General features: G+C 37.1%; 1 protein-coding gene across 18 annotated transcripts in view; it reads left to right on the top strand.

The window, feature by feature from the left end:
- Positions 1–17,629, top strand: part of CLOCK (clock circadian regulator) — a 139,264-nt gene extending 121,635 nt beyond the window's left edge. For 15 of the 18 annotated variants that reach the window (XM_068542908.1, XM_068542909.1, XM_068542907.1 and 12 more), the window contains 5 exons: positions 941–1,093; positions 1,940–2,149; positions 2,899–3,104; positions 6,964–7,219; positions 9,807–17,462. In XM_068542908.1, the coding sequence (XP_068399009.1) occupies positions 941–1,093; positions 1,940–2,149; positions 2,899–3,104; positions 6,964–7,219; positions 9,807–9,986 (1,005 nt within the window). In that variant the 3' untranslated portion in view covers positions 9,987–17,462. Of the gene's footprint in view, positions 1–940; positions 1,094–1,939; positions 2,150–2,898; positions 3,105–6,963; positions 7,220–9,806; positions 17,463–17,543; positions 17,563–17,582 lie in introns of those variants that run through there. The other 3 variants (XR_011073925.1, XR_011073926.1, XM_068542924.1) reach the window with 3 other exon arrangements.
- The last annotated feature ends 209 nt before the right edge of the window (positions 17,630–17,838 follow it).

Consider the following 17,838-nt stretch of genomic DNA (forward strand, 5'->3'; position numbering starts at 1 on the left):
AACTTTTATAACTTTCTAATGCACAAAGAGGGCATTCTAGGGATGACAGAGTTTGATGTGAACAACTCTAGGTGCAGGCTACTTGTTCAGTTGTTAAAGAGTAGAAATGAAGTTCAGTAACTTGTTCTAGTAAGTGGTAGTGCCGCAATAGGAACCTAGGTCTTCTAAAGCCAGTGTTATTAATTCATCTTGTAATCAGTCAAGATCTAGTCAGAAGCTAGACCAGAAATTTGAACAGGGGTAGTATAGCAAATTACTGGTAACAGGGATTAACTACTGAAAGCAGTTAAGAGAATTCAAAAGAATACAGGGAAAACAGGTGTAGAGAGCAGCCACTAAATGTAAGTGAAAGGGAGAGTAGCCAAGGGGGAGCAACTTGGAAGACTCCCTCGACCCTCCTGAACTGCTGCTCTTCCAGGCCGGGCTGAGACTCAGATCCCATTAGGGCAGGTGTGGCTGTAGCCACTGGATGGTACACACACTCACGGAGGTGCCACAGACTAGGGCTGGAGAGCAAGAAGCCACTTGCTGGGGTGCCAGTAACATTTGCTGGGGAGCTGCCCACTAGGATGCCAGTGAGACTTGCTGGAAAGCCACCTGCTGGAGCGCTGATGACACTCGCTAGGATGCTACCCATTGGCCTAAGAACAAGAAGGAAAAGCACCAGAACCAGAAAGATAGGCACCTCCCTTTGCACTATCCCTCCAGCATCATCACTGACAGGACTGCTTGTGCCTGCTGACTAAGGAGATATATTTATAGGGTCCAGCTCCAGTATCACAAAGCCGAGCAAAGATAGGTAAATTAGGAGTTGAGAGGCAATATATTAATAACTCGCATGACATTCTTAGCTCATGATGTACTGCTTATGTTTCACATTTTACAGTTATGAGAAGTGATTGTAAAATATGTTACACTCTTTCCATCCACCGTACTTAAGTTTCAGTTCTCAGCTCAGTTAGGAGCCATGCAGCATCTGAAAGACCAGTTGGAGCAACGGACTCGGATGATAGAGGCAAACATTCATCGGCAACAAGAAGAACTAAGAAAAATTCAAGAGCAGCTTCAAATGGTCCATGGTCAGGGGCTTCAGGTAAGTTATTACATTTGAATTCAAACAAAGCATGCTATTTGCATTTTGGCTTCTTAGGAAATTGACTTTTCTTAATTAAAAGTGAGATGCAAAAGATACATTTCCTCAGTTTAGTTCCGTAAATACTCATTGGTTATTTACTCAATAGGATTGTATTAACAGTCTCTAAAGATGATTCATTCCTAAGAGTGTTTCCATCAGCATCCTTGTTTCTCCGGATCAGAGTCATCTTTTAGCAGGCTAATGTTTAGTAAGCTTTAAACCCATAACATCAAAATACTTTACATAGACTTTTAGGTACATGTAGGTACAGAATTTATGAATCAATCATCAATCATTTTTTAAAAAACATACTAGTAGGTGTGATTCAAATTAGTCTCATTTGGTCAACCAACAAGGCCACTCTAAAGTTATGTCTATCCAAGGAGACTAGGACTTTGGTAAAAGGAAACTTTAAGTGAAGACTGCTTCTATCTAATGCCGTGAATAACAAACGATGAGTGATGCAGAGCTGCCAGTGCACAGACCTTTGAGTAGCTCTGAGTTAGGGTAACGCTAGCTGATATAATAATCCCCAACATGTAAAAATGTCAAACAAGTGGAGGTTTTGAAATTTATAACGCTTTTTCTGACAATTAGAAACATGAGAGGGTTAGGGTGACTGGAAGAATGAAAATGAGTATCATGTTTTATTCAGTAATTATTTATTGCTCAGTGTTCATTCAGAATGACTTAGTCTTCTTGTTACTTGCGTTTTAAACTTAATTTTTAGCTGTTTTTTTTTTTTAATGCTCTCATTCTTTTTAACTTAAAAAGATCATTTCAATGTAATCTTTATTTTTAAAGATGTTTTTACAACAGTCAACCCCTGGATTGAATTTTGGTTCTGTTCAGCTTTCTTCTGGAAATTCATCTAATATCCAGCAGCTTGCACCTATAAATATGCAAAGCCAGGTTGTGCAGACTAACCAAATTCAAAGTGGAATGAATACTGGACACATTGGCACAACTCAGCACATGATACAACAGCAGACTTTACAAAGTACATCAAGTCAGGTAACGTTATCGAGTACAGTGGGCTGTGGAGTGTTCAGTGATTGAAATGTATGGTGTTGCTAAAACAAAAATAAAGCTTCATCTTGAACAATACCATATTTAAAACTTTAATAGTAATAATTAGAAACTATAGTATTGAGAGTGATAATTAAAATATTTTGAGCAAAATTGTTCTTAATTGTTGAATGCTTTTTGTTGAATGCTTAATTGAATGCTTTCAGTATTTTGACATTTAAAAATTTTGCAGTTTGCTTAAAATGAACATACGGACTAGTTCTGTGTGTTAAAAAAAAAAAAAAGTTTGACTTGCAAGAGTCTGACTAGGACGTGTTACCATAGGTGAAGAGTGTATTGTTAGGGCAGTGATGGCTTAATCAGCATTCTAGGAAATTTTGGTAATTGGTGTGCATCTGTGATTATGAATCTCAAGACTTCAGATGAAATATATAAAAATGTGAAATGTCAGTCACCTACTCTGGGTGTTTGAAGAAATTCTTCATGCATGTTTCATATCATCCCTGTTAAGATCATGCTGCTTTTCAAAAGTCATAGCTTACCTTCCAGCAAGATACTGAAGGCTGATTCATTCTCAATGACTACAAGTTATTCCTTGATTTCTCCCAGAGTAATATGTTCTGCCACTTCTGTTTCTGTCATGTCAACTATTGTTAGAATGAAGAGTAGTAGAATCATACTTCCTGAATAAATTTTTTTCAGGTAATCTATCTGTAAAATCTTCTCTTTTCTAGCAGAATCAACAGAATGTACTGAGCGGGCACAGTCAGCAAACATCTCTTCCCAGTCAGACACAGAGCACTCTTACAGCCCCACTGTATAACACTATGGTGATTTCTCAGCCGACGGCCGGAAGCATGGTCCAGATTCCATCTAGTATGCCACAAAACAGTTCCCAGAGTGCTGCAGTAACTACATTCACTCAGGACAGACAGATAAGGTAGTGGTCATATTTCATTAGTCATTCCAAAGATGTAAATTGTTTGATTAAAAAACAATACTTTGATCTTTAAAAACGTGATTTTAATTTGTTGCTCACTCTTGAATTTGAAATAAAAACACAGAATGTATCCATTGTTTACGGACTTTATACTAAAAGAGTAACAGGAAGTTTCATTTTGTTCAGAAATGTGCTAACAAATATTGTAGAATCCAAATTCTACAGCACACTGTTACACAAGTTTTATAATCGGGTTTGTCTATATCACTATAAAACTTCTGTCATTTCAATACAGATGCTGTGAGTTGTCAGTGTAGTGACAGTGGTCAGGGTGTTTGCTACCACGGTTTGTATGTGTTACGGAGTAAGAGTAGCCCACCTTTCTTGATTTCTGTTAAGTACTGTACTAAATGCTCCAAATATATTATCTCATTTAATTTTTATTTTAAAAAAATAGGTGTTAGCGTCTTTTATTCCCCAGGTAAGAATAAAGTGAGTTTTTAATAATTTGGTCAAGGGTCTATAGCTGTTAAGGGAGTGAAGAAGGGTATCTGAATTCAAGCCTGGGTGTCTGATTTCAAAGCTCAAGTGCTTTAACATATACTACGCTAAAGTTCTGTGGGCAGTTCTAGAAAAACCGCCATCTGTGACTTATTTTAGTCATCCGAATAGCTGACTTAGAAACAAATATTATGAAGAAATACCCTTTTCAAATATTAGGAAGGAGTCTTTCAACAACTATAGGATTTCTATAGTCTTAATTATATTTTAAATACATTTTATTTTTTACTTATTTTAGTACAATATAAGTAGGCTGCTGCTTTTATAATAAAACCTTGCTGTTGTATTAGACTGTGTAATAGATTTTATTAAAGTCCTATTAATAATTTCCAGAGACTAAAGAAGCTGCAGGATTGCAGAAGCAATAAGAGCAGAGAGAAACTCATTTCTTCTCTTTGGAACTCAGTTCCTTCAAGTTAAAAAGTCCAGCTTTCAGCTTTGACTTCTGAAAGGAAGTATTATGAATATGCTCCACAGAAACATAGAGGACTAGTTTTAAAGCCTGAGGGAAAATCCATTAACGTAGAATGTTGACATGCATTTGGGAGGACACAACTTAGCAATTATTTGTAGACAACTGTTTTTTGAAGGGGGAAAAACATACTTCAGCAAACATTTGAGTGCCTACTTAGATGAGTATGGCACATTCTTTATCCCAGGAGAAAGATCAGACTAGTCAAAGCCATAGAAAGGTAAATAATCAGTATTGTTTGACGTGATAAATCCTTACTAGGTCTTTAGAAAGGAGGAAGTGAGCAGTTTTATGGGTTGAGGCAAGCAGGCGAAGAGAGGAGTGTGGTCAGGGAAAGCTTCAGGGAGGAGGTACTTGACCTGAGTCTTAAAGAGCTTGGCTTTGGATATGCGTGTGGCAGGGAGTCCAGGAGGGTGTTCTAGGCAAAGGTAGGAGTATATACAAAGCCACGGAAGTTACACCAGGGTAGATTGCAGACTCTTTTAGTGCCAGAGAGGGATGAGGTAGTCTCATAGTATACCAGTGGGCAGTTGGACAATTCAGATACTAATTACTTTTAAGATTACAGAGAAATTAGTGCTTAGCACTTCTATGATTAAGCCACTTTGTAATGTTATTTGTTTCTTTGTGCTTTCTTTATAGGTAAATTTTTTACTATGTATGTTTTTTCATTAAATAATGCATTTGGTCCTGAAGTATATAATATACAGTATTTTATTTTTAAGATTTGGAATGGATTCAGAATAGATTTATTTTGTCTTGTGGAGCATATAAAGTATGTATATGTGCTAAGTTTAATCGTAGTTATGTGCTTTGAACAGTTTGTAATTGCAGCTGTGTCATGCTAAATCGACGGTAGAGTCATGTCTCAGTTTCCTCACCGTGATGACCAGTGTTGGAAACTAACTTCATCTCACAGAAAAGGCAGATAGAAATAATATTGCTCCCTGAAGAGGCATCGTTTTTTGTTGTTGTCCTTTTACTAAAGACTGTGGAAGAAGGAAGGTGGGTGGGAGGGAATATTAGTGAATTGTAACACGGTGGGTACTGTGCTCCTTGATAAATTTATAAACTGAGTGTATTTTTATGTACTGTTAGAATGTCATTTAATTTTGAATTATGTTTATAAGATACAACTTGCAATGAAACATCTGTAAACCTAGAGAGTTTTTAAAAAATTCCCTTATGACCGCTTTATCTTGATTAGTTTGATTTAAGTTTATTTTGATTAGCAAAATGAACCATGTGTCACATATACCTACCTCCCAAGTACCTAGTAATTTTATAAAAAGAAAAAAGTTGATATTTTTAACAGGTTAAATTTTGTTTTATTGTGGTAGAATATACATAACGTAATATTTACTGTGTTAACCGTTTTCACATTTACAGTTCATTGACATGAGTGCATTTGCACCATTGTGACAATCACTACCATCAATCGCCAGAATTTTTTCTTCTTCCCAAACTAAAAATCTGTATCCATCAGACGATAACTCCTCACTCGTCTTCCCCCTAGCTCCTGGGAACCACCATTCCACTTTCTAAGCACATAAGTCTGTGACTTTGACTACTCTAGATACCTCATATAAATGGAATCATATATGTCTTTTCTAACTGGCTCATTTCACTTGGCATGATGTCCTCAAGGTTCATCCATGTTATAGTATGTGTCAGCATTTCCTTCCTTTTTAAGGCTAAATAATATTCCATTGTAATATATATACCACATTTTGTTGATCCATTTATCTACTGATGCACACTTGGGTTGTATCCATCTTTTGACTGTTTTGAATAGCTGCTATGAACACGGGTGTACAAGTATTTATTTGAGTCCCTGTTTTCAGTTCTTTTGAGTATATGTCCAGAATTGGAATTGCTGGATCATATGGTAGTTACATTTTTAATATATTTGAAAAAACACCATACTGTTTTCCATAGTGGATGAACCACTTTTACATTCCCACCAACAGTGCACAAAGGTTCCAATTTCTCCACACCCTTGTCAGCACTTTGTTTGATAGTAGCCATCCTAATGGATGTGAAGTGGTATCTCCTAGTGGTTTTGATGTGCATTTCCCTAATGATTGGTGATGTTGAGCCTCTTTTCAGTGCGTATTGACCATTTGTATATCGTCTTTGAAGAAATATCTATTCAAGACTCTTGGCCATTTTTTAATCAGTGTGTGTTTGTTGCTGCGTTGTAGGATTGCTTTATATTTTCTAGTTATTAACCCCTTATTAGATGTATGATTTGCAAATATTTTCTCCCACTCTGTGGAGTGCCCTTTCACTGTTGTTGATAGTGTCCTTTGATATATAAACATTTTAAATTTTGTTGTACAGTTTATCTATTTTTTCTTTTGTTGTCTGTGCTTTTAGTGTCATATCCAAGAAATTATCGCCCGATCCAGTGTCATGAAACTTTCCCCCTATGTTTTGTTCCAAGAGTTTCATAGTTTCAACATTTATGTTTAGGTCTTTAATCCATTTTGAGTTAATTTTTATATATGATGTAAAGGTCAAATTTCATTCTTTTGCATGTGGATATCGAAAAAAAGTTTTGTGTTTTTGTTTGTGATCACTTCATTTTGCTCTACACATTTTTGTTTCACTGATATCCCAAAGGGAATCTTTAAAAACATGAAACAAAATTGGAACATACAGCTTTTAATATGGCAGTGTTAAAAGGGTATTATCTTAGAGTTATACCCTATCAGTTCATTGGCAATATCATGGGTATTGTCTTAGAGAAATGTTCAGCCCACCGCCTTTCATAATGTATACCTTGTACTTCTGACTCCCTTTCCCGTTCTTTCCTCCTAACAGATTTTCTCAAGGTCAGCAGCTTGTGACCAAGTTAGTAACTGCTCCTGTAGCCTGCGGGGCAGTCGTGGTGCCCAGCGCTATGCTCATGGGTCAGGTGGTGACTGCCTACCCTACCTTTGCTCCACAAGCGCCGCAGTCACAGACGCTGCCGGTCACGCAGCAGCAGCAGCAGCAGAGTTCCCAGGAACAGCAGCTCCCTGCAGTTCAGCAGCCGCCGCAGGCGCAGCTGGCTCAGCCGCCGCAGCAGTTTTTACAGGTAATTCTCCCCGTGGGGAAGCTGTCCCAGACCTGTTTACTTCTATGGAGTGAAATCAGGGATTAAAGGAACATTTTTTAAATGATCTGAGAAGTCCATAAAGGCTCATTGTACGACTTAAATTTATATGAAGACAGAAAGCTTATCCCAGTTGGCTATTTTTTCTTCTCTTGTTCTGTCTTTGGAAAACCTTTAACCTTGCTGTGGAGATAATCCACTGTCTGAACTGCTGGATAGAGTAAGTGGCTGCTTTTTGCCCATATCAAGGTACTTTACATAGAGCTCTCTCTGGCTAGAGTTTCTGGAATTCAAGCAAAGGCACCTTTCTCTCTTCTCTTGTTTTCCTAGTGGCCCATCAAGCTGTACTCTCTACAGGGCAGAGGTGTTGAAAGGGATTTTTTTTAAAAATTAGTTTAGGCATTATCTTAAATTATTTTATTGGATTAAATTTTATAGTAACTTTTTGGTAATAAATTAACATCAGAGGAGATACACTGTGGAGGCATAGGCTGCGCTGAGATTGAGTCACTGCTGTACCACATACTGTGTGAACTTTGGCAGGTTACTCAACTTGCTTAAATTCACTTTCCTCATCTGTAATATGGAGGTGCTAGTAGTTAATATCTCATGGGTAAAAGAAGCATGCAAATCACTGAGTATGGTATAAGGCACGTAACTAGCTTTATTTTATGACCACTGTCTTGATAAATGTATTAATAGACACTCAGATTAACCAAAATGCAGACACAGATCTCATATGGGTACATCAGACAGAATCTACTTATCTAAAGGGTGCAGAACAAAGTCGCCTAGATCGGGATCCTCAGCAAAGAAATCAGCCTTACTGGTCTAAAAGGCCAGCAATTTTGAATGTAGGCTAAACCTAGATTTGTGCTGGTTACCATTCCATGTATGCCAGGCACATATCATCAGTTTTAAAGTTATACAGCATATGGTATGATTAGAAGATTCAGTGTTATACTGTATACTCAGACATAAATACAGTGTTAATTTATCGCCATTGGTGTTCTGGTACAAATATAATTCTGAACTTGGTGATGTGCTAAACTAAAAGAGGTTAGTTGCCTAAATATCTCTGAGAATCATACAACCCCTTAGACCTTAAGCCTGTAGTGCAGCCATTAATGACTGGGTTAGCTATTGTTACAAATGAATTAATGACAAGAATTTATAATAAGTTATAAACTATTCTCTAGGGGAAATGTATTCAATGAAAATTAAGCAATAGCTTAGAAAGGGAGAAGACTTGCCTTAAGAGCTCAGTTTTCTAAGTCTCTCAGGGAACGAGGGCTCTTAAAAGAATGAACATTCTCTTCCACTTCTAAAAAAACATTCCAAAGACATGGGACCACTAAAGAAATAAGATAGGCAATACCTTCTAGAAATACACTCATATGTAGATAGAAATAAACAATTTGTCTTTTCTGGTTATATAACACCTAGTTCCAAAGTGTACCTCTGTTGTAACCCTGTGTAAGGCTCATAAATATCCTGAGTTCTTTATCTTACAAAAGCTTTTCCTAATAACAAAGAGAAAAAGAAAATGTCTCCAGGTCCTTAGCAAAGCTTAATGGCCTTAAAGTTTCAAAGAACTGTCCTTTTGTGTGCGTGTGCAGGTGTCCTTCATATACATTTTCAGAAATCACCCGTCACAGTTCCATTTTAAAATTATGAACCCTGCATCAAGATGTATTGTCAGCAGTGAGGAAAGACTTGCACTTTCTTTTGGCTAGTTTCCTTTATATCTCTAGAAGGAGCAATTAGGGAAAAGAAACTGAAGTTCATGGACTTGACACTTGCCCAAGGCCACACAGCTAATAAATAGCAGAGCAAAACTCAAAGCCAGGGCTTCTGACTTCAGATTGTGCACTCATTTTTTGTTTTGCTTTTTCTTTGTTACATCATACTGCTACTTATAGGACATAAGTCTCTAACTTTGCCTGCCCTCATTTTTATGGTACTTTTAAATAATAATAATCTTAATATTTAATCTTCACAAAAACCCAATGTGGGAGGTACTGTGATTATCCTTACTTTGTAAATGAAGAAACTGAGGCCCAGAGATGTAAATAGCTTGACCAAGTTACACATCTGGTAAATGGGGCAGCCAGAGTTTGAACCCAGGCAGTGTGCCTCAGGGCCCATGCTCTTGGCCACTGAACTGCTGCTGTCACCAGTCAAAAAGCCTGTGCAGAAGGCATTGTCTGTTTGACCTCAGAATGTTCATGTTTCATATGCTCTTAGCGATGCTTAAATTGTATCATGTTTAAAACGTGGTCTTTAGGACATATAAAGTGAAAGAATATGTGTGGTTTGTCTCAGGACATAGATTGCTTTCTGTACCATAAAACCCCTAGCTCAGCTTCCTTTTAAAAAATGAAATTCTGTTATACTTTCAGGAAGAGGGAAATCCTCATAAGCATTTTCCAAAATATTATTTTTAAATGAGAAAGCAAAACTTATGTACAGATTTTGTTCCTGCGGAGAGTGGAAAAGTTGAGTAAATCTTAATGTAGACAGTATAGTGGGGGTAAAGCAGTGTTGCATAATCCATTTGTTTTTTTAGACTTCTAGATTGCTCCATGGGAACCCTTCAACTCAGCTTATCCTCTCTGCTGCATTTCCACTACAGCAGAGCACTTTCCCTCAGTCACATCACCAGCAACACCAGTCTCAGCAACAGCAGCAACTGAATCGGCGCAGGACTGACAGTTTGACTGATCCTTCCAAGGTTCAACCACAGTAACACACACGCTTCCTTTCTGCCCTCAAGGGAGGAAGGGGGTGGCCCATAAAAGAGTTGCTCGGATGATCTCAGGATAGGATGAAAAGTTCCAGTGGTTTCATGAGATGCAGTATTGAGTGTTCTAGTTTCTGGAATTAGTTAGCAGAGAAAATGCTGCCTCGTGCTGCGGATGTGCATTAAATACCAGCCAGCAGGAGATGATCATAGGGCCATAGCCAATTCTGACAGTGTTTTACTTGCCCAGATATTTTTTGATGGAAAAAGAGTATATTGCCAAATGTTAAGAAACTCAGCTATGAAACATGACCTCCAGTGAATAAGAAAGGCACTAACAATGTTAGTAACTTTGAGCGGTTCTGTGCCTGTTTTCAAGTGTTACAGAGGATACACCACTGCCATGTCAGGGGTTTGCTTACAATGATGCCATGAAGACAGTCCAGTAGACTCAGTAGGCCCCCTTCCCCAACCCCTCTCCCTTTTCAGATAATGACGGAATAGTAATTAATTTCAGAATGTTGTGTGAGTTTAAATTCTCTATGTACAGATGCTGTAAAAATAATATTATGTATATGTCTGGATAAAAGGAGAGAAAGCAAAACATTTTGTATGCTGCATGAAAGCATTATCTCCTCCTTTAGGTATGAGTACGTTTCCTTAGATTCTGACACCGTGTGCAAACTAATACATCCTCTTTTCCCTTTTGTTTACCATACAGTAGTGTTCTCTTCAGTTTTCCGGGGCACAAGTCTTTTTTTGTTCATACTTTGGCTGTGATGTCACAGTTTGTTCAGTGAGGTATGATGTGCTGCTGGGAATGGATTTTTTTTTTCAGGTTAAATTATTTGAAACAGGATTTTCAAGTTACTCAGAAATATCCCTCATTTCATTATTTTTCAATTATGTTTGAAAATAGGATTTGCACTGCTTTATTTTAAGATGGTTGGGAGTTTTGATCACATATTTTGATCTAGTTCATAGTTGGAAATAGTTGTGTAAATGGTTTTTAACAAGCCTGAAAGTAATTTCAAGAATGTTTCAGTTATAGGAGTGAATTTGCACACAAAATATTTTAGGCACTTTTTAACGTTCTCACTGGTGGGAATTTTAACTTTTAGGATTTGTTGGAACCTTTTTATTATCCCCACAATTTCAATGCTTCTTTTAGTCAGAAATGATTCAGGGTTATTTGAGGAAAAAAAAAAAAAAAAAAACAACCCATAGTGCCTTGATTTTGATTCAGGTGATAACTCACCATCTTGAACTCATCGTCTGGTTTCAGTAGCAGTTTTGAAATCTTGGTACATTTTTAATAGCATGTGGGTGTCAGTGCCATTAAGTTTCTAATGAAGACTGCTTTGAGTCTCTTGGTTTAGAGGTACAAATAATTTCGAAATTAAAGATGACATCCTAATGATACATCAGAGTTACTGATGTGATCACAAAGTTGTTTTGCTAAATCATCATTTTCCTTAAAGCTATGTAGTCATTTAGGAATTACCAGTAAATATTTGCTCAATGTGATCTTAAAATCCTGTGAAGAAAAAAGAAGGGGTAGGAATTGGCTTTGCCTTCACTACAGCACTAGAATATTGTAGCTCACATGCTTCATAAACATGAACTAAGATTTCATTTGTTAATACATTCTAAAGGTAGTAAGTTCCAACCAGAATTACGTACATTAAAAAAAAAGCATTTTATAGATTTTATGGTACTAATAATTAAATTTATAACTACAGAACAAAGGAAAATTAATGGGAAAATGTCTTACTAGAATATCAAAAATTATTACTGAGGAAAGGGAAGACAGCAAGCTATAATAAATCAAAATTGACCTTAAAAGAAAATGTGTAACAGAATTGAGGTTGTTAAATAGAAAAGATTTCAGCAATGAACATAATCTGGTACAGAATTGCTAGATAAAGGAGTCGGGGGAACTCTCAGTCGGTTCTTAAGACTTTTCTGTTCTCGGCTTTGCTATCATCCTTAAGGGGTATACTTTGTCTTTCTGTAGAAAACCATGCCTGGCCACACATAAACTAGAAAATTAACGTTGAAAACAACCAAAGAGACTTGGTACCTACCCTTCTACAAAAGAAGTGTTACTAGATGCCAATCAGTAATTAACATATCAAGGAGCTCCTCTTCTAGCTAAATGATCATCTGACTTTCTCATGAATGTCAAGAATAAATGTCAGAATATCTGTGTACTTGAGCATATGTACACGTGGACAACATTGATGTTGTAGAGTATGGCAACAGTATTTTTTTCCCCTTTCAAATTGCCTTTCTTAACCTTATCATGCCATTCCGTATATATCTGAGTTGTGCCTCATTTATTTATTGGCAATATGTAGTGGTACAGATTTAGCAAACAAAAGATATGATGAACTATTATATTAAGGTTTATTTTCTAAGTCCCATATGTAAAAAGAAAGATGGTGAACCGTGAGTACTGTGTACTTAGGTTAACACAAGCAAAGTGTAAGACAAGCCGCAGGGTAAATCTGTAGACTGTTTATGCACATTCTCCTCCACCAGTCCCTTCAAGCATTTTTCCATCCTCACAAATATTTGGGAAAGAAAATTAGACAAGATCTTGCTTTATAGTTCCTGCTGTTCCTCACAGCTCATTTTTTTCCTGCTTAGAATTGGTTGCTACACTTAAAGGAGCAGCTGGCTGCTTGTCTTTTGCTGTCAGAATGAAGTGTTGCATCAGAAGAGCTAGTAGCTGCCTCTCAGCTCCTCCTTTAACTTTGTTTTCCTCCTGCTTCCCTGGAACTTGGGCTGCAAAGCAGTCCCTGTGCCCTCCTCCATGAATTGAGACTGGAGCATTCTGATGAAGATTCAGCAGTTGCCTGTTCGTCATTCATTTCTGTAGCCAAAGTTGTTAATCAAAATCCAAATCTAAGTCATGAAAAAATACCAAATAGGAACACCTTTCAACTACTTAAAAATCTTATCTTCCCTCTGCTTTACACTCACAGATACTCAGTTTTTCTTAAAAAACACTTTATTCTGGGTGGCAGTCATTAGGTGTTACCTTCTTTGGACTGCTGTGGCACTGGGTGGGGCACTGTTGTTTCAACAACTACCAGCGAGGGCTGTAAGGATTAATACAGTTGCTGCCGTGAGTGGTGTCAAACCGGAACCAAGACACTCAAAAGCACTTCATTTTTTGAGTGAAAAGATTGGCAGAAAAGCAAATATGGGGGAAGATGGGGGTAGCATGTGAATAAATACTACAGTTCAGTCTCCCAACTCTGTCCCAGGTTGAGGGAGTAATTTGAGTCCTGTGCTCTGCTTTGTCACCTAAATCTGGTTTAGGAATGTACTAGTAATAAAAGGATGCCAGTGACTTTGAATAGTTTGTTGTAGAATTCTCAGTGTAGATTCGTGAAAGTGTTATTGTAATTCTTCAGAAGTGCTTGGGCTGTTGGTCATTGCCTTAAAGCGGTCTGCTTGCAGTTAGTTAAGGGCACTGCTTGTTGAAGGGAGATGAACCCTTGTTCAAGAAGCCTTAGGAAGGGGCCCCTTAAAATAGTACTCTATTTGCCGGCTCTACACAGACAGGTGAAAATTATTTTAAACTGGAAGTTACTCAGCGTGTTTTAAAATGTCTCCACGACATTGAGGTAGCCTATTTTTTTTTTAAGTGGACTGCAAATAGCATTTTGCTCTGGTATTGCTCATTTCTACTTGTTTTCTTTTCCTATATTTCTCTGGTAACGGAAAGTTTGTTGACGAACATTTGTGTAAAACTCATTCAAGTCTATAACCTTTCCAATGTCTGTGACCCTGTTCTTAGTCCCTCGGGAGTCAGTGCTGGAAGGTATAAACACTGGATATTATTATTGCTGAGTGAGTCTAGCCAGGAATAAGCTGATTGGAATTTTTAAACAGAGGAAAAGAAACAGCACAAAGGCACTTGCCATTTTATAGTGATTGGAGAAAAAGAGTCTTTTGTTTGGGGTGGGTGAGCATTCTTCTAAAAGGAGCTTCTGAAGTAATTGCAAAGGAAAAGAGTTGACTATTTTTATAGCATATTTAATATATTTGTATATAACTATGAATATAATAGGAACCCTTCACATGCCTCCCCACTTTTCTAATTTACTTCCCCTTTGGCCATAGCTCTAGCTTAGCCTCATCCGCATGGGTAACGTGCCTATTGTCAGCCTACCAAAAGATAGTGCTGCTGCTTTCTGAGACAGGTGAGAAGACCCAACTCTCATGCCTGGGGATCCTTTATATAGGAATAGCACACACTTCGCAGACAACACACCACAGTCTAAAAGCATCATTTTGAAAGGTAACAAAGCACTTTATTGCAATTACTCATTTTGATAAAGTTTATTATTATTACCATTTCTAAAGGATCCCCAAATCATCACTTAGGTGAAATTTTTAAATGACACATTTCTGAGAAATGTTTAGATCCAGTGAACCATAGTAGGTTTATGGGAGTGATTTCATGGTAGCCAAATGAACTTTGACTTTTGTTTTGAATGTGGTGGAGTCGAGAGACTGTGGATGCCTAGCTCCATTTAGACACTATTGTAAACCTATCTTGCCTATTGTGTGGACACCAAAAGAGACCAATGAGCCTGTTTATTTTCAGAGGTCTAGGAGAATTGCATCAGTGTGAATAGATGTATAGAACTAACCTAAAAGTGATTGGTAGTCATATTTTAGAATACAGTAATTTCAAGAATTATTCTGGGTGTTTTAAATGTGCTCTGAAATGTTGGCATGTCATTTCAGTGTTTCCATTTGAATTGCTCTTGTAATATTTTTGCACAAAAAGGACTGAGAAAGACTACTTTGGTTGAAGAAAAGGAAAAAAAATAATAATTTGGTCATATTTTAATGTCTCCTGTGGAAACACTGGGGATGAATTTTGTTGGTACAGTTATTAATTCAGGATGTTTGAAACAGTATTGAACAGCTCACAAGAAATTAAGCAAACGTGGATATTAAAAATTAAAACACTTTCCATGTGACTGTTTTGCATACTTTTTCCCCATGTCATAATTTAACACTACATTCCTTGTTTTTGTTAAATAAAATAATACTTTGCAGGTTCTGTTTTTGAGTATTTAACAATATTTTGTAAGCTGCCTGAGTTTTCCTAGGGAAACGTTCTTTAGTGAAATAGTTTATGAAGAGGTATTAAGTGAAAGTCCATCACCACCACCACCAGCAAATACTGAGGTGCTGCATTAAGTGACAATCAAAATAGTATTTATGGGAGAATTTAGAAAGTGGTTTTTAAAGAAGCAATTGCTTTGAAAGCAGTTCTCTGGGTTTCTTGAATAAAAATGGCTAAATGTATTTATTTATATTTTTAAATATCTTTGTGTTCTGTTTTCTCATCAGTGATTTCACAGCGTTATTTAATTGTGGTTTGTTTTGTTTTGCCTTGTAATCTTCTATGTGGGGGACTGGCTCTTCCCATCTGGGGTGCAGTCCTTAGCCCTCGCGACGCCTCTTCATGGCGATCGGAACCTGTTCCACTTCAGGACAGCAGTGGAGCCCCAGTCCAGATGCCCCTGTGCTTCCCTGCTGTTCTCAACTTAGATAAGAAACAGTAAAGGTAACTCCTTTCAAATCTGCTTCATATAGCTCCAACTTTTTTCTAGTTTCACTTGCTGCCTTTTCTATTTTATGGGCACTTTTAATATGATAACTTCCCCAACACAGCCAAACGCCAGTATGACAGAACCCAAAACACGCGTTGCCTGTTTTGCCCATTTGGGAAAATGTTATTAAAACAGTCAGCATCTTCTAATGGCCATCACTATCATATCCATATTAAAATCCATCTGAAGTCCTTAAATATAGGTGGAACACTGCAAAACTCTTCTACAAAAAATATTTGCTGTGTTTATATAGTGTAATGTTGCTTGGTCCTTTAAAAACAAAGCCACACCAAACCTCCATACACAGCATTGTCCAATAAAGCAGTGTTTGAGCATTTGAGGCCTAGAAATTTGAGGATACTTCTTGCTGGTCTGCATTGGAACAGAATTCTCCACCTTAGGGCTCCCGGTGTAGTTCTTGAGTCCCACAGGCCAGGTCCAGAGCACACTCTAGCTTTTGGGATCCCTTAGAGAATGGTAATTAAAGGAGGTCAACCACAAGTTGGATTTAATGATATAAAAAATGTTTCTTGACTCTAAGGGTTAAATTGGAGATACGATGTTTTTAAATGTATGCTTTTTAGTTTCAGAGGAAACAAACGGTGACATTGCTTTAAAAACTACATTCAGATGTTTTATGATGTGTATTTTGAGTTGGCCTATACTGGTACAGATTCACTGCTGGCAATGGTTGTACCAATACTAAAGAGTTAAAATGTTAGGAAAGGTCCGTTATCTTCAGATTGATGTATTATGTAACCGGACAATCACCATCAAGCAGAAAGAAAAAGAATTTGGCCAGGAAATGTCCTTTTCCTTTATAGATGTCAGCCAGAACAGCTGTAATTTAGATCATCCTAGAATTACTGTGAAATCTGTTTTATCATGGTGTAAGTTGGGGAAGGTGCTCAGTATGGCACTTGCACATTCATTCTATGTAAAGACTGAAGCCCAAAGACGAGTTAAATTCAGTGCTGTATTGAAACCAGTTAGTGCAAAATAAAAAGAAAGTTTTATCTCTGTAAATTTTTAATTGTTAATTTAACATCAGTTGGTAATTGTAAAAACACACACCAAATTCTTTCTAATGTTCTGTGTGGTTCTTAGTGTACTACTCTTGACATTGATGTGTCCTTACTGCTTGGTTCTTGGTTTTAAATTAAAATTAGATATAGCCTGTCATTCCTTCTGAAAGGGTGGAGCTATAAATGGCTAAGAATACCTTTTTTTTCCTAAAGCAAACATTTCATTGAAATCCAGATTGATTTACAAAAACAAGACTGACATTTTCCAAGTAACATCTTCAGACCAAATCCTAAATTACACAGAAGCACAATGGGATAATGAATGGTTTCAACGGTGCTATAATAGGCTCTCTGCTGATTTTCATGAGCTATGTTTGGAAATTCAATCTTATATAAAATGTGGATCATTTTGTTACTTATTTAATATTGCCATTTTAATTTGGTTTTACAATTGGTTACACTTGTTTCTCAAAGCTGTCCTTTGAGAACAGGTAAAGTGTTATTAGCCTACCTCCACTCAGGCCTCTTGCTGTATGATCATTTTTCCAGGTTATGATGTGCATAGTTTTTAAAAACTATATGTACTATTATAATGCTCTTTCCCATACTCTTGTAATGTGTTCAGAACCTAAAATTATAGCAAAAGAGCCAAGCAGTAGCATTGAGTTTTTTTTTTATAAATGTAAAATTAGATTCAGACTTTGTTTCCTTATTCAGTTTTAAAAATAAAAAATACCTCAGTGCTATGTTTTCCAGTATCACCTGCATTTCTCAAAGAAATAACACCTGCTTTATGTGGCACATAACTTGTAAGAATCACATTATTTTGGATTTTAAAGAATATTAAATATTTTAAAAGCACTACCAATGACATTTTCCTCTCTTTTATTCAGCGATGGAGTGTAACTGCATTAGCAATTTTTACCTTGTAGCTAAGGTCCGAGCTGCCAGATTCTCTGAGTAGTTGTGTCCTGTTACAAGATTGTGGTGCCTCAGAAAGCTTCGCTGTTATTCGCCGTTACGCTGGTGCTGGGACCAGGCTGCCTGCACCTCCAGGTCTGTGCTATGATGGTACCAGCTACTTTCTAACAAGGAATTATCCTTTCTATTCTTGGAAAAGAAATAATGCAATTCCTCACTTATTCTGTTTGTAATAATCTAAGGCAGTATTAGGGGTATTTAACTGCA

The sequence above is a fragment of the Eschrichtius robustus genome, chromosome 4 (assembly GCF_028021215.1).
Source record: "Eschrichtius robustus isolate mEscRob2 chromosome 4, mEscRob2.pri, whole genome shotgun sequence".
In the NCBI taxonomy this organism is placed as follows: domain Eukaryota; kingdom Metazoa; phylum Chordata; class Mammalia; order Artiodactyla; family Eschrichtiidae; genus Eschrichtius; species Eschrichtius robustus.